The following is a 22,247-nucleotide window of genomic DNA, read 5'->3' as shown; positions in this document are numbered from 1 at the left end:
ATTTAAGCGACCTGACCTTAAACAGTTATAATTGCTAACATTTATCCAGTGACCACATGTGCCAGTAATCAGTCTAGATGCGGTTCTTGTTTTAATTCATTCTTCACAGGAATCCTATAAGACAGTTATTTGATTGATGAGGAACCTCAGACACTCAGTGGAAGGGGAACTTGCCCAAGATCACACACTAGGCAGTGGTAGAGGCAGAAAAGTGGAGGCAGAATTCCAACCCCAGCTGTCTGTTCTAGAGAGCTGTCGCACCTGTCTGAGCCGGCCTGCTGGGTTGGCGATGGTGAAGGAATGGAGACACTTATTTTGACTGATAAACAAGGCCCACAAGAAAGTCCTTTTGTCTTTCTCCAAGCCTGAGCATTACTTTTGGTGGGCAATCGAGAGCAAAGTGCTATGTGAACAGCTACAGGAAAATTACTTTAAGCCCCTTCCCACTAGATGGCAGCCCCCAAACCCGCATACAAATTCTGGAACCTCTACTGTCCGCATCTTCCAGGCCTGGGCTGCGCCTGAGGTGCAGCCGGACATACACCTTCCTAGAGGCTACTGGGGCACCGACCCCTGACCCCCCCGCCCCCGTCCGGAGGTCGCAGGACGCTCCAAGGCCGGCGTTGGGGAGGTATAGGGCGGAGGTAGGCGGCAAGACGAGCCCCTCATCCCCGGACTCCCGGCGCCCGAGGGAGGGGCGCCCAGGAGGGCCTTCCCGCCACGCCCGCGCCCGCCGGGAAGGGAGGATCCGGAGCTGCCCTCCCGGCACGGCTGGGCCCCGAGGGCGCGGGCTGGGCGGCAGGTGCGCGGCGCGGACTACAAGTCCCAGCATGCCCGGCTGCCCTGACCCGGCCCCCTCTGCCACTTAAAGGCTCCGGGAGCCGCAGCCGTCGGGTCGCCGCGGCTTTCGCTTTGCCGCCGCTGCTGGGAGGGCGGGAGCAGCAGACTCGGCGGCCGGCTCTCCCGGCGTCCAGCCTCTGGCAGCGCCGCGGGGCGCTCCTCGTCCAGCCCTCCCGACTGGGGGATTCTCTGCCGAGGCGTCCGCGCCCCCGGGCTCCCGGCCTCGGCCACCCGCGGCCCCGATGCCGAGGCATGGATAGAGCGGTGCGGCGCGCGGCGGCGATGGGGGAGAAAAAGGAGGGCGGTGGCGGGGGGGTCGCGGCGGCCGCGGATGGGGGCGCCGGGGCTGCGGCCAGCAGGGCGCTCCAGCAGTGCGGGCAGCTCCAGAAGCTTATCGACATCTCCATCGGCAGCCTGCGCGGGCTGCGCACCAAATGCGCTGTGTCCAACGACCTCACACAGCAGGAGATCCGGACCCTGGAGGTAAGGGGGCCGCGGCGCCCGAGAGTCGGGGACCCGGGCTGGGCCCCAACCCCTCCCTCCGTGGCCCAGTTCACGTCTTCCCGAGTTGCATCCTTGAGCCCAGATCGCCCCCTTGGAGGCTTCCTCTCCTCCTCCCCTTGCTGCAGCTTGAGAACCCAGGACCAGCCCTCACCTTGGGCAGGTTGTGGGGGGCGGCTGCACAGTGGGAACTGGGGTGGAGGAGCCGTGGGCGGGGTGGGCTGCGTGCGGACATCCCCTGCACCCCCCCTCCGCCCCCACCCCCTTTCCAGTGTGCGGGGCCGCAGGACTCATTCTCTCACTGAGTCACACGCTGGACTTTTCCCAATGTGACTTAGCCGAGCAGCCGTGGGCCAGGCGGCGGGGAGGTCCCCTGAAGTGTGAGCGCAGGCCTGCAGTCCTCTGCCTTCCCCTCGCGCCCCGGACTCTGGCTTGTCCCCTCCTATCCTCCAGGTCTTATCTGCCGCTTTTCAAAAAGTCTTTGCTGAAACTGCATTTTTAGCTGTTCAGGCTTTTGGTGCTTTCTTCTCACGTTCCCGCAGCAGTTCACCGCTTAAAATGTAATTACCCACTGGCTCCCCCCCCATGCCCCCTCCCCCAAAGATTGGATTTTGGCTTAGGAAGGATTATGCTGGGGAAGGAAGCCTTTGGTGGGAAGATGACACTATTGAACAGGATTCTGCTGAGACAGCCTGGAGTGTAAAGAAGAAATAAGGTATATGGGCCCTCCTCTCTCAATTTGTAGCTGGGAAGTGCAGTATTAAAAGGATTAGGAAGAACAAGCCAAAAGGATTGTTGGGTTCTCAGAAGGGTGAGGCCCCCCGAACCCCCCAGTACCCAACAGAGGGAAACTTGTGAAATTCCCAGTTTGGTTTTGTCCAGGGACGGGGCTCTGAAACTTAAAGGGCCAGTTAACAGCTACCCTGTCTTGAAGAAGGGGCCTCTCAGCATCTTGCATTGCCACATCTGGCCTTTTGCAGGTCTGGGAGAATGTTTTGTTTTATTAGAGCCTCAATTTCTCACCCTCCACTACCGCCCCTCTTGCTAATTGCCTCTGCCAGCTGTCATAGGGCCTGGAGGTGGTTGTGGTAATTATTACAAGACCAGTCCTCCCTTGATGCACACCACAAGCCCGAGTCCTTCCTTGTTCGATTCAAAATGCTCAAGTGGGACTCTCCCTCTGTTTTATTTTCTTAAAGGCTGCAAAGCCGAGGACAGTGGAAGAATCTAGTTGGTGCTTGCTATTATCATTTTTATCACAGTTGCTATAGCAGTGCTGACCAGGGCTTCACTTAAAAAACAAACCAACAAAATCCCCCTACAACTGGCCCTTCTGCATTTGTGCTGCTGCTTTCCAAGTGGTGAGAGAAACTGATTTCTTGAACACAGCTGTGAGTGTGTTTGCCCTGCAAAGTTGGTTTTTAAGCCAACACAATAGGGGGCTTGTGTGGCTTAGTTCCGGGAGGAGGGGTCGTTGTCCAGCACTGGGTGTCTGGTTGGACTGCAGTGTTGCTGGGCTGAGAGAATGTTCTCTGTTGGCCTCTGGTGGGTTGTGCCTGTGTCGCTCTGCAGTGCTCCTGGCTCCCAGAGTGGATGTATAGGAGAACCATTTGCTGTTCGTTCTCTGGACATGGCCCTTTGTCCTCTAGGTACCCTGACATCCAGAGTTGCTCATTTTGATGAAGGTGTGGCGTCATGACACCCCAAAGCATCAGCTATTTAAGTCTCCTCTCTTCTGAGTGTGTGTTGAGATGATCGTCTCTGGCAGCTAGGAACACATCCGAAGGCCCAAAGGGGATTTGCAGTGTAAATCCAACTTCCTTTTCTTTCCACTGTGATGTGGATTCAAGTTCACCCTACTTCTGGAAAAGGCAGGCCCTGAATTCTTTGTTGGGATGGGAATTTAGATCCTTGGAACTGGTTCCCTGTGGCTGGTACCCTCTAGTTTGGATGAATCACTTCACCCCAGAGGCCTCAGCCTCCTCACCTGCAAAACAAGGAGATTGGAGTGGACTCTGAGGGCTCGTGCAGCTCTGAATTCTGTAGTTTAGTGAAGGAGACTCAGTCGGATTGAATCAAATGTTTGTGATCACTTTTGTACATACCCCTGTTTAAGAATATACCTTTTAAGAATGGTTCTAAAGGGTGGTGCCTGTGGCTCAACCGAGTAGGGTGCCGGCCCCATATGCCAGAGGTGGTGGGTTCAAACCCAGCCCCTGCCAAAAACTGCAAAAAAAGAAAGAAGAAAGTAACATCAAAATAAAGTAGTTCCTAAAAAAAAAAAAAAAGAAGAATGGTTCTAAAATTTGGATTTACCAAACTGATAAAAGGAAGGGATAAGTTGATTAGTACAAGATTCTTTGCTGTAGGAGCAATGTGGTGAACAGAAAGCACATGGCTTTGAAATTGGGTCTGAGTTCTGTCTGTGACCTAGGGCAGGGCCCATGACTTTTGAATCTCAAGCTTCCCAGTCTGTAAAATGGGGATGAGACTGTTTACATCTGCCACGTTCTTGTGCGTCTACTAGTCTGTGCTGTTATTATTATTATTTTTGTAATGTTGGCCAGGGCTGGGCTTGAACCCGCCACCCCTGGTATATGGGGCTGGTGCCCTACTTCTTGAGACACAGGTGACACCCTCTGTGCTGTTATTATTAAGAGATAGTGGCTGTAAACTTCCCCTCAGGAGAATCCAACAGCATTTATGCCACAGGACACCTTTAGGGGAAGGCACTTCGATAGCTGGCTCTTATTTTCTAGAGGTGGATGACATAGGTCAGGAAGCAATCTCAGCAAGCTGGGTGGAGGTGGCCTGCCCTTAGCAGCACATGGGGAGGCCAGGCAGGCCAGTGGCAGTCAACTCAGGCTTTTTTTTTTTTTGAGACAGAGTCTCACTTTGTAGCTCTCGGTAGAGTGCTTTGGCATCACAGCTCACAGCAACCTCCAACTCTTGGGCTTAAGTGATTCTCTTGCCTTAGCCTCCTGAGTAGCTGGGACTACAGGCGCCCGCCACAACACCCAGCTGTTTTTTGTTGTTGTCGCTGTTTTAGCTGGCTGGGGCCCGGTTTGAACCTACCACCCTTGGTATATGGGGCCGGGACCCTACCCACGGAGCCACAGGCACCGCTGGAACTCTGGCTTTTTTCCTGTTCTGTGGGCTCCTCTCCAACTCCAGGCCAGAGCCCCCAGAGACTACTGTTCTTGCAACATTGGATTCCTGGCTTTTTTTTTTTTTTTTTGCAGTTTTTGGCTGGGGCCGGGTTTGAATCCACCACCTCTGGCATATGGGGCCAGCGCCCTACTCCTTTGAGCCACAGGCGCTGCCCTGGATTCCTGGCTTTTGAAGAAGGATCTGACCAGAGGGCTTGGGTTATGCAGCCATATCAGACTGCTCCCAGAATCTTTGGAACCCTAGCCCACTTTAACCCTTATTAAATAAGCACTTGGTGGAGAAGTAGCATGTGAAATGTCCCTGAAAATCCCTGACCAGGGATGGGCTGATGTTGCTCGAGATCCAGGTTGTGACAGTGTGCGGGAGTCATTGTGTCTGCTGCCCAGTGATGGCTTTTCTCTGTGTAGTCCCACTTGGATCCAAAGGGGTAAAAGGAGCTGAGGTTTAAGTTTGCCTCCTACTTGCCAGCAGTGTGCTGGACCCTTCTCTATCTCATCCTGTTTCCTGGAGTTTCACCAGTCTTCCACACATGTTTTTCCTCTCTAAATGGAAAGGGAGGGTGACCCAATCTGAAACCAGGTCTTAATCTATAAACAGAAGTTTTTATAGGACCTGGTGCTTTGTCTCTTTAGACCCTTCTAAGGGTCTGAGAACTCCACTAAGGCAAGTAGATCGAATGTTCTCATTCCTCAGATATGTTCATGCAGGTGCACCTGGCCGGCCTCATAACTGGGCCTGGAGCCCATGCCCGTTCATTCCTTCACCCCTTTGTCCCCGGTGGGTTGAATCTGTGCCCAGCACTGCACTGGGGAGACAGGGTCTGCAAAAGCAGATGATTCATGTTCTGGGGACATTGCGACTTGGCCTTTCCTACTTCCCAGAGACAGGCTGTGTATAAACTTGAGTCTCTTGACCCTGTATATAAACGAGTACCTGGGGCTACAGGTGCCTGCTGCAATGCCTGACTAATTTTCTGTTTTTAGTAGAGACAGGGTCTCGCTCTTCCTCAGGCTGGTCTCGAACTCCTGAGCTCAAGCAATCTACTCGCCTCGGGCTCCTGGAGTTCTAGGATCACATGCGTGAGCCACTGGCACCCGTCCTCCTTGTGCTCTTCTTTTTTTTTTTTTTGTAGAGACAGAGTCTCACTTTATGGCCCTCGGTAGAGTGCCGTGGCCTCACACAGCTCACAGCAACCTCCAACTCCTGGGCTTAAGCGATTCTCTTGCCTCAGCCTCCCGAGTAGCTGGGACTACAGGCGCCCGCCACAACGCCCGGCTACTCCTTGTGCTCTTATAAAGAAAAATCCCTCCTAAGCAAGCTGACCTGGAGAAAGGGGTTCCCCAAAAGACTTAGACCATAGGGCTTTGCTGGGGAGGGCATGTTGGGGAGCTGTGGTAGGTACAGAATAATCACCTTGAGCCAGGAGATATCTAGAGGAAGGTCAGAGAGGCCTGACCCTTGCCCAGCTCTGCCATGGCAGAGGTCAGAGCCCCACTGTGTGGAGGACCTGAACTCTCCTGTTCCCCTAGAAGCATCTGGATTGTGGAACTGCTGGGAAAGGAGAGGGTGCCATATCTGCTCAGATCAGGCCCTAGGGCACACGGAGATATGCATCCACTGGCCGGACTTCGGTGGTTATTGATTTGCTTCCTGAGCTCCTAGTTGGCAGCCTCCCTGGTGAGGGCTCTGAGGCAGGGGGCTGCTCTGCTGCTCTTTGGGCTTTAGAGACACTTTCAGTCTAATGGGGAGCCAGACAGGTGCCCACTAGTGACTATTACCCCAGCTTGCAGGCCGTGCATTGGGAATCGGACTGAACCCTTAGACAATCCAACCTCCTGTTTTTATGGGAAATATTCCCAGAGCCTTGGTGACTTTCCCCAAGTCACATGCACCTAGCAGAACTAAGACTGAAGCCTGGTTTTCCTTTCCCACTCAGCTGCTGTCTGCTCTCAGCCATAGTGGTATCCTCCTGCCTGAGTAACTCCAGTTATACCTGTCGGGATGTGGAGCTGGGACACCGTGCCTTTTGGTGTCCGCTTTCACCTTGGCAACTTTTACCCTGGTGAAACCTATTTCCCAAATGTTTGTTGGAGGCGGCCCAGAGCCTGAGGAGGCCAGAGAGAGGCCTTAGCAGCTTGCAGCCTGGCTGGCGTAGATGCCTGTGTGCAGTGATGGGAAGGCCTCCTTCCGTTTCAGGGTTGTTTCCTCTCTTCTGAGTGGTCTGGGTTGGCTAACAATCCAGGGAAGTGGCATTCCCCACCACAAGTGTTCTGGTCCTGCCCTCTGACTGTGGGCTGCAGAAGGACTGTGGGGAGGTGCCAGCCCACAATGGCAGCGATGGTGGGAGAAGTGGCAGGTCTCTCTAAGCTGTGTTTTTTGTTTTTTTTTCAGAGACGGAGTCTTATTTTGTCGCCGTTGGTAGAGTGCTGAGGCGTCACACCTCACAGCAACCCCTGACTCCTGGGCTTAAGCGATTCTCTTGCCTCAGCCTCCTGAGTAGCTGGGACTACAGGCGCCCGCCACAACGCCTGGCTATTTTTTTTTTTTTTTTTGCAGTTTTTGGCTGGGGCTGGGTCTGAACCCGCCACCTCCAGCATATGGGGCCTGCGCCCTACTCCTTTGAGCTACAGACGCTGCCCCGGCTATTTTTTTTTGTTGCAGTTTGGCTGGGGCTGGGTTTGAACCTGCCACCCTTGGTATATGGGGCCAGTGCCCTACTCACTGAGGTACAGGTGCTGCCCTAAGCTGTGCTTTTTAAAAAAAGACATCCAATGCCTATAATCCTAACACTCTGGGAGGCCGAGGAGGGTGGATTGCCTGAGCTCACAGGTTCAAGACCTGCCTGAGCAAGAGTGAGACCCCCCACAACCTGGTCTCTAAAAAAACAGTTGGGTGTTGTGGTGGGTTCCTATAGTCCCAACTACTCGAGAGGCTGAGGCAAGAGGATTGCTTGAGCCTGAGAGTTCGAGGTTGCTGTGAGCCATGACAACACAGCACCCTACCAAGGCTGATAAAGTCAAACTCTGTCTCAAAAGCAAACAAACATACAAACAAACAAAAAACCCCACCTTTCAGAATAGGTTGGTTGAAGTTTTTTTTTTTTTGGTAGAGACAGAGTCTCACTTTATGGCCCTCAGTAGAGTGCCGTGGCCTCACACAGCTCACAGCAACCTCCAACTCCTGGACTTAAACGATTCTCTTGCCTCGGCCTCCCGAGTAGCTGGGACTACAGGTGCCCGCCACAACGCCTGGCTATTTTTTTTTGGTTGCAGTTTGGCCGGGGCCGGGTTTGAACCTGCCACTCTTGGTATATGGGGCCGGTGCCCTACTGACTGAGCCACAGGCGCCGCCTGGTTGAAGTTTTTTTTAACACTCAGTTCTAAGAGTTATGGGAATGCCCTAGAAGGTGAGAGGGTGGGCATAGGATAAGCAGTGCTCTTTTTTTCCTCTTTTTTTTTTTTTTTTTGACAGAGTCTTATCTATGTAAACCTTGGTAGAGTGCTGTGGCGTCACAGCTCACAACAACCTCAAATTCTTGGGCTTAAGCGATTCTCTTGCCTCAGCCTCCTGAGTAGCTGGGACTATAGGTGCACACCACAACGCCTGGCTATTTTTTTTGTTGCAGTTGTCATTGTTGTTTAGCAGGCCTGGGCTGGGCTGGAACCTGCCAGCCTTGGTGCACGTGGCCGGCACCCTACTCACTGAGCTATGAGCGCGGGGCCATAAGCAGCATTCTTGGTCACCTGTTCTGTGTTGAGCACTCCGCTGGGCCTGTGGCATATGTTACACCATTTAACACTCAATGATTCTATGAGGTTTTTCTCCCCATTTTGCAGATGAGGTGATTGCAGCTCAGAGGGATTAAGAGACCATCTGAATTAGTAGATAGTTGAAGCTGGGTTGACCAGTCTTCGGAACTCACTTGCTGAACTCCACAGCTGTCTCTATGGTGGCAGAAATTCTGGTCACAGTCATGGCTGCTGAGGCCACAAGAATGGCCACTAATAAAAAGAATCAGTCCAGGGGTATTTGGTGGCTCAACTTGAGGTTTCTGGGCTTCATAGTGGCCATGCAGGGCGTGCAGCCTCTGAGTTCAGGCATGGGGCTGCTTCCTTGTTGTCCAGCCAGCACGCCCTCAAAGGCAGGTCTTGGTCTGCAAACTGTGATGCAACCAGTTCCAGGCTTGTCTCATTCTGAGAAATGAGAAGCTGCCTAGAGATCAACTTACTCATAAGTTTTTAATGGTTGTCTGCCTTATTTTTTCTAAACAGCACCTCTGATAGAAAAATTCTTTAGCTTTCTACTTTTAATTAAAATATTTTAACAATATGTTCACTATAAAAAAAAGTACAAGATGAACAACAGAAAATCACCCATAATGCCACCTCTCAGAGTTAATTCTTATGAACGTTTTGCTGTATGTTCTTTCGATTTTTGTTCTGCATTTGTATGCAAACATACATGTGCATATTCGTGGGGCACACCGCGTACATTGCCTCATAAATGTCTTCTGTCCATATCAGCACTGCATTGTCACTGTTGGTGGCATCGTGTGGTCATACCATCCAGTGTTGAGCATTCAGCCTGCTTCTAAGTCGTGCTTTTATAAACCAGGCTGCAATGAGCGTCTTCCTAGAAGTGGAGTTTGCTGGGTCAAAGTGTGTGAGTATATTTAATGTCTGTCTTTTTCTTTAAAATCTTTAGGGAATCATGTATCCCTCCACCCCAGCAGGAATGGCAGCCTTCGTATATTTATCCCTTTGCCACTGCCTCAGTAGCCGTGCTGAAGTCCAAGAGTTTAAAAGGAAGAGGAGACGTGGTCCCACGACTTATGTTCCGAGATATGCGTCGGGAATTATGCATTCTGGTTTTGCGGTTGCTTGTGTCTGAGGTTCTGGATTATGTGTTAGGGATCGTGGCTTCTAGTTTTGTGGTTCTCTGTAGCAAAGGGAGGGCCCTGGACTGACCACACAGAAGAGGAACCTTTCCTTGTTGCAGGGAGAGGCTGGGTTTCAGGTCTCTGTGTCCAGGGACTGTTTGCCTTTGGGCAGTGTGGAAACAAACCGTGAGGTCTTGATCAGTGGAGGCTTATGAAAAGCACTTCAGCTGCAGCCTTGGTTTTGTTGCCAGCCACACATATTGATCAGAGGGCTATGTGGGATACCTGGCTTTGAGATTGATTTAGTAGTTGTGGGTTCCTAAGGGCTGAGGAGGATCTTGGTATTTATATCTGGTTCAGCCCTCCCATCTTGCAGCAGGTGAGGCAACCGAAGGCCTGCGGGCTGGGAAGGGGGACTGACTTGGCTGTGAACTCCTATTAATAAAGGAAGGCTGAGTTGAGAGTCAAACCTGGGGCCCACATTCTTACGTAAGACATGATACTACCTCAAGGCACTCTGGTGATTGAGGGTGAACCAGCAGGCTGCCCATTCCACCTGCCTGTGATGAAAGGGTCTGGACCTCAAGGAGTTTCCTATAAGAGAAATGAAATGGTTTGCTTTTCTGGTTTTGTCCTAAAGCCTCAGGGACCCTGAAGACTGGAGGGAGTGTTGGAGGGTCGTCTGAAGTGTGCTATGGTTGTCTCTTTTTTTTTTTTTTGAGACAGTCTCACTATGTCACCCTCGGTAGAGTACTGTGGCGTCACAGCTCATAGCAACCTCAGACTCTTGAGCTTAAGTGATTCTCTTGCCTCAGCCTCCCAAGTAGCTGGGACTACAGTCACCTGCCACAATGCCCGGCTATTTTTTCGTTGCAGTTGTTGTTTAGATGGCCCAGGGTGGGTTCGAACCTGCCAGCCTGGGTGTATGTGGGTGGTGCCCTACCCAGTGAGCTATGGGCGCCGCCCTGGTTGTCCTTTTTTGAAAGTCAGTCAGCTCACTGCGTTGGCTTATCCTGAATGACTTATCTTGAATCTTTGGACCATCTGCTTTCATTAGTTTCTTATCCTTTCATCCAAAGATCCTGTGGAAATTAAGTGGGAAGAACTTAATTCTTGTAAGAATCTAGTGTTTGTCTTAAAAACTCATACAGAAGGCGGTGCCTGTGGCTCAGTGAGTAGGGCGCCAGCCCCATATAACAAGAGTGGTGGGTTCAAACCCGGCCCTGGCCAAACTGCAACAAAAAATAGCCGGGCGTTGTGGCGGTTGCCTATAGGTCCAGCTACTTGGGAGGCTGAAGCAAGAGAATCAGTCACCTAAGCCCAAGAGCTGGAGGTTGCTGTGAGCTGTGACGCCACGACACTCTACCGAGGGTGACAAGGTGAGACTCTGTCTCAAAAAAAAAAACAAACCCCCCCCCCCAAAACCCCAACTCATACAGAGTTTGCATTCTGGATGACCCATTGATGATTTTAATGTCAAGATAATGTTATAAATTGTTTACAATTACTTCTAGAAGAAGCAGCTCTTTAATCTAATGTCTTTGTCCATTTCGGCTTGCCATTCTAGAACCCAGGTGGAGTTGGGGAGGCATACCCTGGGGACAGCTGTTGAGATAAAAAATGCTTTATCCTTTATTCCCAGGCAGGACTGTTTCTCATCTGCATTGAAAAATCTTAATTCAAACTGCTGCCACATAATAAAACCTATAAATTTATATACACCTGTGTTTCTCTGTTGTCTTGAGCTTGGAGGGCAATATTATGTTTTAACTGGGCAAATTGCTTTAAGTTGAAGTCATCCTACTTGCTTGTCATTTTTCTACCTTGAGGATAATTGTAAGAGTGAATTACGACTCGCATTTAAAATTAAAAAAAAAAAAAGAAAGAAAAGAAAGCTTGATGCATTGTGTAGACTATACCAGCTATGCTTGGGAAAAATAACTTTTTCTTTTCTTTCTCCCCTCCCCTCCCCATCCTCTCCCCCTCCCCTCCTCCTGCACTCCCCCTTCCCTCCCCTCCTCTCCTCTTTTTGAGACAGAGTCATATTCTGTTGCCCAGGCTTGAGTGCCATGGCATCAGCCTAGCTCACAGCCACCTCAAACTCCCGGGCTCAAGTGATCCTCCTGCTTCAACTCCCAGAGAAGCTGGGAGTACAGGCACCCACTATGATGCCCGGCTAGTTCCTCTGTTTTTAGCTGAGATGGGATCTCCCTCTTGCTCCCTCTTGCCCTGGTCTCAAACTCCTGAGTTCAAAGACTTTCCTCCCAGAGTGCTAGGATTATAGGCATGAGCCATTGTGCCTGGCCAAAAACAACTTTTCATGCAGCATAAACTATAGACTTGTATTGGCAACAGAGTGATCATACAGGTTTGGGTTTCTGCAAATCTGATGAGATAAGCTGCTTATAAGTAGTGATGAGGGTTTCTTTTGCCTGGCACCGGGCAAAAGATTTTGCGTTCCAGTATAGGCTACTAATTTGGGGTTTAGTTTTGATATGGATGAGGAAGACTAGCTTCGCCCATCATGCACACAGAATTTTGCTGGTAAGAAAAAAATTAACAAGAAAATTTTAAAAAGCAACTTGAGTCTTCTTACTCATTACACACTATCTGAGAATTCCTGCCGCCTGAGACTGGGGCCCTTGAAAGGACTTAATGTAGCCTGTCCCATTCTGTATTCTGCAAGGGGCTTCTGTGAAAGAGGGCTTCAAGTAGTTGAGAATGTGCTCCATCAGCCGCCTTTCTTCTGGAGATCAGGACTGTAGATAAGGACTCACATTTTGAAGGCTCTGAGAAGTCCTGCAGCAAAGGTTCACAAACTTAAATTTATCCAGTCTTTTTTCCTGCTGAATATAGGTGGGGAAACAATGCCTTAAGCCGTGAGCAGGGAAAGAGACAAGAAACTGTAGGCTTCTTTCAGCTACTATTGTCTTTATGTTTTAGGTTTTTAGGAAATTGAGTTTTCATTTGAGGTTCCAGGTAAAATTGGGTGGGTTGAAGAGAGGCCAGTATCTCTGCAGGCTTACCCAGTCACAAGAGGCTGTTTTTTGTTGAGGGAGTTGCTTTACAAAGGGAAGCAGGGTATCTTCTGGAAACTACACTGAAAGACATTTATCACTTAATCTTTCCTGCAAGAAGAGGAAAACTTGCCCAGGGAGGCCTGCGTGCCTGGAGTCAGCACTTCTTGCCTCCTCCTGGCCCTGGGTGCATTTAGCCTGGTATCAAGGGCATGTTCCTCAGGGTCTGCGTGGACCCTGACGATCGCCTTCGTGGGCAGAACACAATCCAAGAGAAATGCAGATGGCTGTGGGAGTGAGTGTTCGAGCCTGGGGCTTCTGTGGGGAGGGCAAGGGCTGGGCCATAGAAGAGGAATGCTTTTAAAACAAAAAAGGAAATGCTGGCTCTGAATGGAAAGGAAAGGAACCAGCTTCCTGTTTCTGGCGTGGTTTTTTGAAAGGAGGAGCTCTTTCTGGCCCCTTGGCCTGTGGAGGGCTGGGCTGGCGGGGGCCACTCGAGGTGGACCAGAGTCATGGCTCCCACCCTGCTGTTCCTGAGGTTTCAGAGCCAGCCCCAGTTCTGCCTCATTTCATTTAACTCAGATCACTAAGTCAAACGGATGTGTGTTTTTCCAAAGTGAGTATCTATACCTGTTACAAGATGAATGTGTCATTGTAGGAGCCATTTGCTTTTACTGTGAGCTTACTCCATGCCTGCCCCCTTGCTAGGAGTTTTATTTGATGTTTACTTCTCTCAAGAACCTTGTGAGGGGCGGCGCCCATAGTCCATTGGGTAGGGCTGCAGCCACATACACCGAGGCTGGCGGGTTTGAACCCGGCCCGGCCAGCTAAAACAACAATGGCAACAACAACAACAAAAATAGCCGGGCATCGTGGTGGGCGCCTGTAGTCCCGGCTACTTGGGAGGCTGAGGCAAGAGAATCGTTTAAGCCCAAGAGTTTGAGGTTGCAGTGGGCTGTGACGCCACGGCACTCTACCCAGGGCGACAGCTTGAGACTCTGTCTCAACAAAAAAAGGAACCTTGTGAGAAAGGTCCTCTTGTCATCCCCATTTTATAGATGAAGAAACTGAGGTGCAGGCTAAGTGACTTGCCCAGAGTCACACAGCTAAAGAGAGACAGAGCTGTGGCTTGAACCCAGCTAGTCTTAATTACCCTCCTGTACTACAGTTACCTGCTATCTCGCCCAACTTGCATTTGCAAACTTCTGTCCTCTAACTGGAAAATCTGTTAGCAATGAATAATTTTTTAAGACTCTGATCGCCTTTGGGCTCTGCAGCATAGCCCCCAAACCCCAGCCAGGCCCTGGAGACTCTCAGGTGAAATGCCTAGGTCTGTGTTGCCCAGGGTGAAATAGGGTCAGCCTTGCTCACAGTGACCTCAAACTCCTGGGCTCAAGCGGCTCTTCACCCGCTGCCTCTCGAGTAGCTGTGACTACAGACAGCACTACCAGGCCCAGCTAATTTTTCTATTTTTAGTAGAGGCAGCGTCTCGCTCTTGCTCAGGCTAAGTCTCCAGCTCCTGAGCTCAAGCAATCCTATCACTTTGGCCTCCCAGAGTGCTATCATTGATGATAGGAGTGAGCCACCCACCTGGCCAAGTTTACATTTTTTTGAACTTTATTATGGAAATGTTTAAACATATATAAAAGTGGAGAGGATGGTGTGACAGGCAACCCCCCATGTGGTGATTGTCAGCTTCTGCAATAATCAGCTCTGGCCAGTTTTGGGTCATCTAGCTCTGTTGTCCCCCGCCCCCTAGCCACAGACTGTTACCAGCTTGGTACCGGTTATGGAACTGGGCCACACAGTAGGAGGTGAGAGACAGGTGAGTGAGCAAAGTTTGGTCTGTCTTTATAGCCGCTCCCCATCGCTGGCATCACTGCCTGAGCTCCGCCTCCTGTCAGATCAGTGGCAGCATTAGATTCTCATAGGAGCGTAAGCCCTACTGTAAATGGTGCGTGTGAGGGATCTAGGTTGTGTGCTCTTTATGAGACTCTAATGCCTGATCATGTAAAGCTGGAGGTGTGACATACTTGAGTCATCCTGAAACCACACCCCAGCTCTGTCCATGGAAGTATTGTCTTCCCTGAAACTAGTCCCTGGTGCCTAAAAGGTTGGGGACTGCATTTATGCTCCAGATAAGCCTGGATTGATCTCAGACAAGCAGAATGGCTCTCCAGGTCTTCCAGTCCAGCCCTCTGCCTCCAGGCAGAGCTGTACCTATATCAGCAAGCTGGGAGGAATCTCTTTACCCTTGATTTCAAATTTTTTCCCCCAAGCTTGCTCTGGCTTCTGGCAGCCTGTCCATTGGAAAGAGTCCATCTCACTATCTCCCTGGAATCTCTTGCTGTACCTGAAACCTATTCTCATATGGCAGAGTGCCTTCCCTGTCTCCACAACCTGCCTGGGACTGACATGAGAGTCTTCAACAAGGCAGGGCCACCCGACCCAGCGGAGTCACACTGTGACGTGTCCTGATTTCCAGTGCGCTCTTCTCATGGCTCTGGTATCTCCTTTTCTGCACTTCCTTCTTGCTGTATCCCCATTATGAGATAAGTGTGTCTCAGCCAACATTTATTGAGCATGGCCCCCGGGGAGAAGGAAGAGCCAGTGAGTACAAGCAGGCGTCAGTGTTCTCTGGGAGCCCTGGGTGAACCCTCATCTCTGTGATTCCAGCCTGGAAACTGTATCCAGCACCCATGTAGGGCTTCCTTGCCCTTCGAGGTTTTCTCTCACGGTTCTGCCTAGACCTTCCCAAAGCCTGTTTTATTTACTTATTTATTTTTGAGGCAGAGTCTATGTCACCCTGGGTAGATTGCTGTGGCATCATAGCTCACAGCAACCTCAAATTCTTGAGCTTAATTGATTCTCTTGCCTCAGCCTCCCAAGTAGCTGGGACTATAGGCTCCTGCCACAAGGCCCGGCTATTTTTTGGTTGTAGTTGTCATTGTTGTTTGGCAGGCCTGGGCTGGATTTGAATCCAGCCAGCTCTGGTGTATGTGGCTGGTGCCCTAGCTGCTGAGCTACAGGAGCTGAGCCCCCAAAGCCTGGTTTTGCCAAACACTCTCTAATTTTTTTTCGCCGTGGTCTCTTGACCCCAGCAGAGGTGGTTTTCTTTTTATTGTTTTGTTTCATTTTGTTTTTTGCTGTCTTCTTTGATAAGTGTTTCTCGGGTGCTGTATCGCTTTTTTGCTGGCTGTTTCAGATCTTTGAGTCTGGTGGCCTTCCTAACACAATCATGTTGTCATCCCGGGAAAGGGCCACCTTGAGCGCATAATGGGACTTTGGGGCACCAGTAGGACTCTGGGCTCTGGAGTGAGAATGACACTTTCATATCCTGACTCCATTCCTTGCTGGCTGTGTGACCTTGGGCAAGTTTCTTAGCTTTCTGGACTTTGAAAGGGATAAGAACAGGTTTATTTTGGACTCGTGAGAAGTTACTGAGACACAGAGATGTATTGGATAGTGCCTGATATTTAGAAAGAATTCAATAGATATATGTATATTTTTAACCTTCTCTATATTAGCGTTATTTTACAACACTTTTCTGTGTTTCTCTCCTGTGTTCCGTTTGATCATTTTAATCGTGGCATGATCTTCTATCTAGTGGGTATGCTGTAATTCGCCAGAGCATTTCTCAGTCATTGGACATGTCATTGGTTTCCAGATTTCTGCTATTATAAACAATGTAACTGGAATCGTTTTTATACAGGCGCCTTTTATTTTTGTTTCCTATTCTGAATTCATTTCCTTGGGATAATTCCCAGGAATGGAATTATTGGGTCAAAGAGCGTGAACTTTGTGTATGTGTGTGAGAGAGAGAGAGGGGAGTTGCTAAACTGTTCTGTTTTATGCCTTTTGAATGATGGCTATCTTAAAAATTGTACTTCTGAGTAAATATCTTCTAGTTTTTTTACAATCCTTTTTGGCTCTGTGCCTTTCTTTCCCCCTTCCCTCATTTTTTTTCTCGTTGTTGTCAAATCATTCTTCTTCTTGAATTTATTATTTATTTCTCTTTTCTGTCCATTCATTCAGTGACTATCATCGACCATCTGCTGCGTGCAGGGCGCTGTTTTAGGCACTGGGGAAAGGGCAAGGAAGAAGACAGAGGGCCTCTTTTAATGGAAAGAGAAAGATAACGAAGCAATAGAGAGAAGTGGTCTGAGAAAAAGAAAACCAGAAGTGGGTTAGAGAGTGGGGGGAATGGGGTGGAGGTCGGTGCTGTACATCAGGTGATCAGAAAGGGATGTTTGAGCTGAGTCTTGAAAGATGGGAAGGCCACTGTAGCTTTGAGGAATGTTCCAGGCAGAGGGAGAGCCTTGAGGCAGAACTGAGCTTGATGCTTTTAAGAACCAGGAGGGAGGCTAGTGTGCCTGGAACATGGTGTCGGGGGAGGAGGATTGGCCATGAGGTCAGGGAGGCAGGCAGAAGTGTGGCTGTTTCCCTCATGTTGGGCTCTGGGAAAGATTCAACAAATGGTTGTGCACACCCCTCTCCCCATGTTATGTGCCAGGCACAGTTCTGGTGAGTGAATGGGAGGTATATTGTGCTCCAGAAAGTCAGCTGAGCGGGGGAGTTTGTGGATGAGTAAACCAGTTGAAGGTGCTAGTGAGGTGTGAATGAAGACCCATTAGGCCGCTGGGCTGACTCATCTCTGCACTGAGGTATGTAGGGACTTGGGAAATGTTTCTTGCTTTGCACCGAGCTGTGCTCCGTGCTGCCAGCCCTCACTGTGGTAACTGAAACTTGGTTCTCTGATGTAAGGCCTGACGTTCTCAGCCTGGTTGGGGGCCTGAGAACTGAGGTGCCAGCTCAATGGCTCTGATACCAGGTATGAGTATCTAGGTACCCAGTTATGGGAAACGAGCCTGAGAAATAGCCATGGGAAAACCCCTCCTTACTGAGCTGCCCTGCACTGACCCAGGCTTGCTGACTGGGGACTCTTATGGCTGTTGTGGGGAATACAGACTTGGGGACATTGTGCTTTTGCGGCTTTCCTCCCGGAGGATGGGGCAAGGAGGGGGTGTGAGGTCTGAGACAGCCTGGAATGTTTTCACCTGGTGAGGTGCGGCTCTCGTGTCAGCTCAGAAAGAGGCCTAGGGGAGGAGGAGGGCAGGCCATCTTGTTTGGAGGCGCCCGAAGGACTCCAGGGCCTCGATGCCATTGAGTTAGGGGCAAGCTTTGACCAGAGTTAACCAGCAACTTGGGTTCCCTGTGTATGAGCTTGCTACTAAATAGGAATGGAAGGCTGGATCCTCAGAATATGCTAACTTGGGGTCTCCATCTCCTCCCCCATCATAGTGGCTGAATGGAGGAGCTACACCAGGTTTAAGATAGCCAGTTTTTGACGGGAGTTCTCTCAGTGAACTTCTCCATAATGATAACTTTATCAGCCCACTGTGGACGAGGAAATAAGGCCCAAAGTCAACACAGAAATTGGTGGAGGTGGGTTCAAATCTAGAATTGTCTGATTTGTGTTCATTTGTGTTCATTTTGTTGTACTCCTCAGAAAACTGCTTGCCTTTGGGTCTTGTACAGGGCAGAAAGAGGTTGGAGAAGGCTTTGGTGGAAGAGGGTTTGGAAAAAATCTCTCCTTTTCCACAACTCATGGGCGTACCTGGAAGTTTTAAGGAAGATTTGAGGCCTGGGGATCTGGATTGCAGGCGGCCCACTGTAGGAAGAAGGCAAAACGGGTAGGGGGTCCTAGCTGAGGAGGAAGGTGGGAGAGAAGGTTCTTGGGAGGAGCAGCCCGTGGGGTGGGGGTGGGTTAGCGCCTCTTATCTGATCACCTCCGAGAATTTTGCTCTGCTTTGAAGCTCTCTGGCTAGAAAGGTAGTGAGTACTTGGGCCTGATGACAATGATTTACAGGCGCCATGGTATTTTAAGTTTTGGTGGCAGATCTGAGGAGAAAGAAGGTGACAGGTCTCCAGGGAGATTCCCTCGGGTGGCCCTGACTCATCCTGACCAAGGGGACGGAACAGAGTAAGGAAGAATTCATCAGCGAATGGAAACTTGTCTTTTTGGGGGACAGGAAACCTTTGCTGTGCGGTTAGCCTGGTGGTTTATGAGGGAGGTGAACATTTGAGACAAAGCAGCAGGCCACTCCTGCAAGTGCATCTTTTGACAATTTTGAGACTTTTAGGAAGTAGTTTTTAAAAAAGAAAAAGAAATGAAAAGCCAACGATGTCATTTACTTACAATCCCTGGGTACAGAAAGCCATGTGACTAATGGAAACTTGTTTGCTTGCACCCCTCCCACCTGGATTCCTAAACCAGAGGGGGCTTCTGACTATTCTTAGAGGAAGACTTAGGTGGCTGCAAATGACCAGGCTGGCCTTGTCTTGAGCATCTAAACAGCTTAAGCTAAACTTCCTCTTTGGCCCTGTTTGGTTTAAGCAGTTTCCTGGTCTGGCAGTTTCTTGTTATCTTAGCACCCAGCTTGTTAAAGCCCCAGTCCCATTTGTCACAGCCAACTGGCCTCTGTCACCCCATGGCTGCAAAGCAGGCAGTGCTTGTGTCCTGAAAATCAGGCCTGCTGTTCCCCTGGTGCTCCTTAGACCACTGCCTGGGCATACTGCTTCTGGCTCCTCTTCATGTTTTCTATCAGAGGATGGGCACTTGGCCTTGTTCTGTAAAGCTCTGCTGGTCCCTGGACAGCTTCTATCTTTGTGAGGGACCCTGTCGTGGATAAGAGCACCCACATCGTTGTGCTTGACAGCTCAGATTCAAACTGCATTCCCTCCCTGGCTGGCTGTGTGTCTTTGAGCAAGTTACTTAACCTGTCTGGGCAGTAGTTCTCACGTCTCCAAAATGAGAATTATAATAGGGTTGCTCATAGCGAGAAGAGCCATGGCACAATGCCTGGCACACAATAAGAATATTTTCATATCAGTATATTGCTGTTTATTTTCTCAACACGTATTTAACGAGCACCCACTATGGACTGGGCACTATTCTAAGCCCTGTGGAAAATAGCAGTGAACAAAATGGACAAAAACGTAGGCTCTGTGGAGCTTACACTTTGGTGTTGGGAGGAGACATTCAAACAATAACTGAATTAGTAAACAATTCATCAGCTGGTAAGTGGTGAAGGTGCTATGGCAGAGAGTGGTGTAACTTAAAGTGAGGGTCAAGTGGACTTTGCAGAGAAGGTGGTAGCTGAGTTAACGCCTTAAAGGGTGATGAGGGCTCCATTGCAGATAGCTGGGAGAGAGCTCTGGAATCCCAGGAGCGGCAAGTGCAGAAGCCCAAGGGAGTGCCCCGGGTTGTTGGAAAACCCTGAGGCCAGGGGTGAGGCTGCCAGGGGCTCTTGGTGCGACATCTAGGGAGGCCTTGGCTCTCAGGTGCCCACCTGCACTCGTGTGACTCTGAGCGGAGGCTTGAAGGAGGAAAGGAATGAGAAAAGAAGGGTGTGAGAGACCAAGGGCCTCAGTGGGCTCCTTAGCGGGCTCTGCCTCCGTCTTGTAGAATCCAAAGGGGATTCTCAAGCTCAGCCCTCATTTCTCATGAACACATGGAGTTTGAAAGCTGCTGCACCAGCCTTCTGACTTTACAGAAAGTGTATTTTCTGACCTCTGGCCTGGGTCAGGCTGTGGCTCTGCTACTCACTCTGGGCACCACATGGTGAGCCACACTTATCTCTTCCACAAGCATTTATTGAGCACCCACAGCAGTGGACCATGGCTGCGCCCTCCTGGTGCCACACTCCTTGTCTGTAGCTGCTCTTTGATCTAGTCCATCCTTCCAGGGGTATCTCTCCTAAGACAGTAATTCATAGGAAGAAAACCAGAATTTAGGAGACTATTTGTGTTATCTGTAATACAGAAAAAAATGAAAACAAGGTAGCTGTCCAGTGGGAAGGGATGGCACAGCTGGATAAGTCACAACACCGCAGATGTCCATGATAAGGGCTGGGTAAGAACGCGACCACGTTTATGATTTACATTGAGGGAAAATATGTGGTATGTAAAATTGCATGTATGCAACATTTGTGCTTACATAAATATGTAAAAATACGTATGCAGATGGGAAAAACTAGAAGTGTTATGGGTTGTAGGGTGGGACTATCTTCCTTTTGGAAAAATTCCTTTGTCATTGTTATAATTTCATCCATTCATTTGTTAAAGTGATGATACCTGGGTGCCTACTAGCTTCAGGTGCTCCGAGAGGGCGGTGGACCAGGCTGGGTGGCCCCTGCCTCTGGGAGCCAGATTGCTGCCCCTTCCCTTCTCAATGCTGAGGATTAGAGTCAGTGCTATGGTGCGCATCTCAGACTGTCTGGAATAAAATAGAGACATGGTCCTGAGGTTCTCCCCAGGGCGCTTAGGCCTTTGTAGATCCAGTTTAGGATTCTGCTGAGGAGCAGGGAAGTTTCCAGAGCTGCCCCCCTCATCCCCCAGAGAGTAGTGGGCTGTTTTTAGCAAGCAGTCCTTGGGAGCCAGCTGGGCCCTGGGAGAGTTCCCCGAGGCTTGGCTGCTCCTACTCGGGCAGTGCTGGGACACCAGCAGTGCATTGCCGGACGGTGGCCTGGGCTCGGTCTGCTCAGGATAAACACTGTGACTTGCCCTGGGAAGCCCATGGTTGGCTCAGGGAGACTCATATTGAAATATTGGATGGCTGCGTATGGTTCTTGCTACCCCACACTCTGAGAAAAGTTCTCTGGTGTCTGGATGGTGATGTTGACCATGAGGGTGTTTGTAACGAGAGCAAACATTTATTGTCTGCTCTCTGTTCTGGGCTCTTGGTTAGCACCGAGAATTTGAAGCCACTGATCCCTCCAGCCGCCCTGGTAGCACTGGGTTGGTGCTCACCTCCCATTAAGCAGCAGGAAACTGAGGCCCAGACAGGGAGGCAGTCGCCTGAGAGCACACCTGGGGTGACAGGCCGAGATTCAAATCAGGGTCTTGCTGATTACAAAATATTTGTCTAGGCAGTGCCTGTGGCTCAGTGAGTAGGGCGCTGGCCCCATATACTGAGGGTGGTGGGTTCAAACCCGGCCCCAGCCAAATTGCAACAACAACAAAAAACAGCCGGGCGTTGTGGTGAGTGCCTGTAGTCCCAGCTACTCAGGAGGCTGAGGCAAGAGAATCGCCTAAGCCCAAGAGCTAGAGGTTGCTGTGAGCTGTGATGCCTCAGCACTCTACCGAGGGTGACAAAATGAGACTCTGTCTCTTAAAAAAAAAAAAAAAAATATATGTATATATATATATATACATACACACACACCCTAAGATGCCCTGGAGCCCCTCCCCATGCCACACCAGCTGCTTCAGGGACAGCCCCTGTTCTCTCCGAAGGGTGACTGAAGCCCTCTACCTGGAGAGGAAGGAGTTCCTCTCTCTTCAAGGGTAGACTATGTCATGAGCTTTTTATCCAGAAGTTCCAGGGCCTGATACGGTGTTCAGCACATGGCGAGTGCTGGGGAATTGAGTGAAGGCTCTGGAGTGTGCACTGTACCCTGTGCTGAATTAATCTCGTGATGGTCCTGGAAGAATGACATGAATCAGCACACAGAGAATGGAGTGCAGGGGTTAGAGTGTGGCCTCTGGGAAGTTATTTTGCTTTTCCGGGTGCCACGTCCTCATCTGTAAAGGGACGAGCATAGTACCTACTGGTTAGGCTTGTTGTGAGGATTGTATTTTTTGCATGATGTCACTGCATAGATCCAGTGATGTTGTCAGGATTAAATGAATAAATACATAAAGGATGTTGACCAGGGCTTGGTGCCCAGGAAACACTTGAGTTGTCCTTTATTGTTATTGCTGTCTCAGGACCATCCCCAGCTCTCAGGTGTGGACTGGTACCTGACTGTGGCTTCAGAGTCCAGACCTTAGCCCTT

General features: G+C 50.1%; 1 protein-coding gene across 2 annotated transcripts in view; it reads left to right on the top strand.

Moving 5' to 3' along the window:
- Nucleotides 1-897: 897 nt before the first annotated feature.
- KSR1 (kinase suppressor of ras 1) overlaps nt 898-22,247 on the top strand; it is a 166,289-nt gene continuing 144,939 nt past the window's right edge. For both annotated transcript variants that reach the window (XM_053569144.1, XM_053569143.1), the window contains exon 1: nt 898-1,323. In XM_053569144.1, the coding sequence (XP_053425119.1) occupies nt 1,093-1,323 (231 nt within the window). In that variant the 5' untranslated portion in view covers nt 898-1,092. The remainder of the gene's footprint in view (nt 1,324-22,247) is intronic.

This window comes from Nycticebus coucang, chromosome 18 (assembly GCF_027406575.1).
Source record: "Nycticebus coucang isolate mNycCou1 chromosome 18, mNycCou1.pri, whole genome shotgun sequence".
NCBI lineage: Eukaryota > Metazoa > Chordata > Mammalia > Primates > Lorisidae > Nycticebus > Nycticebus coucang.
Note: the sequence above shows the minus strand (reverse complement) of the source record. Positions and strands in the feature narration are given on the sequence as shown.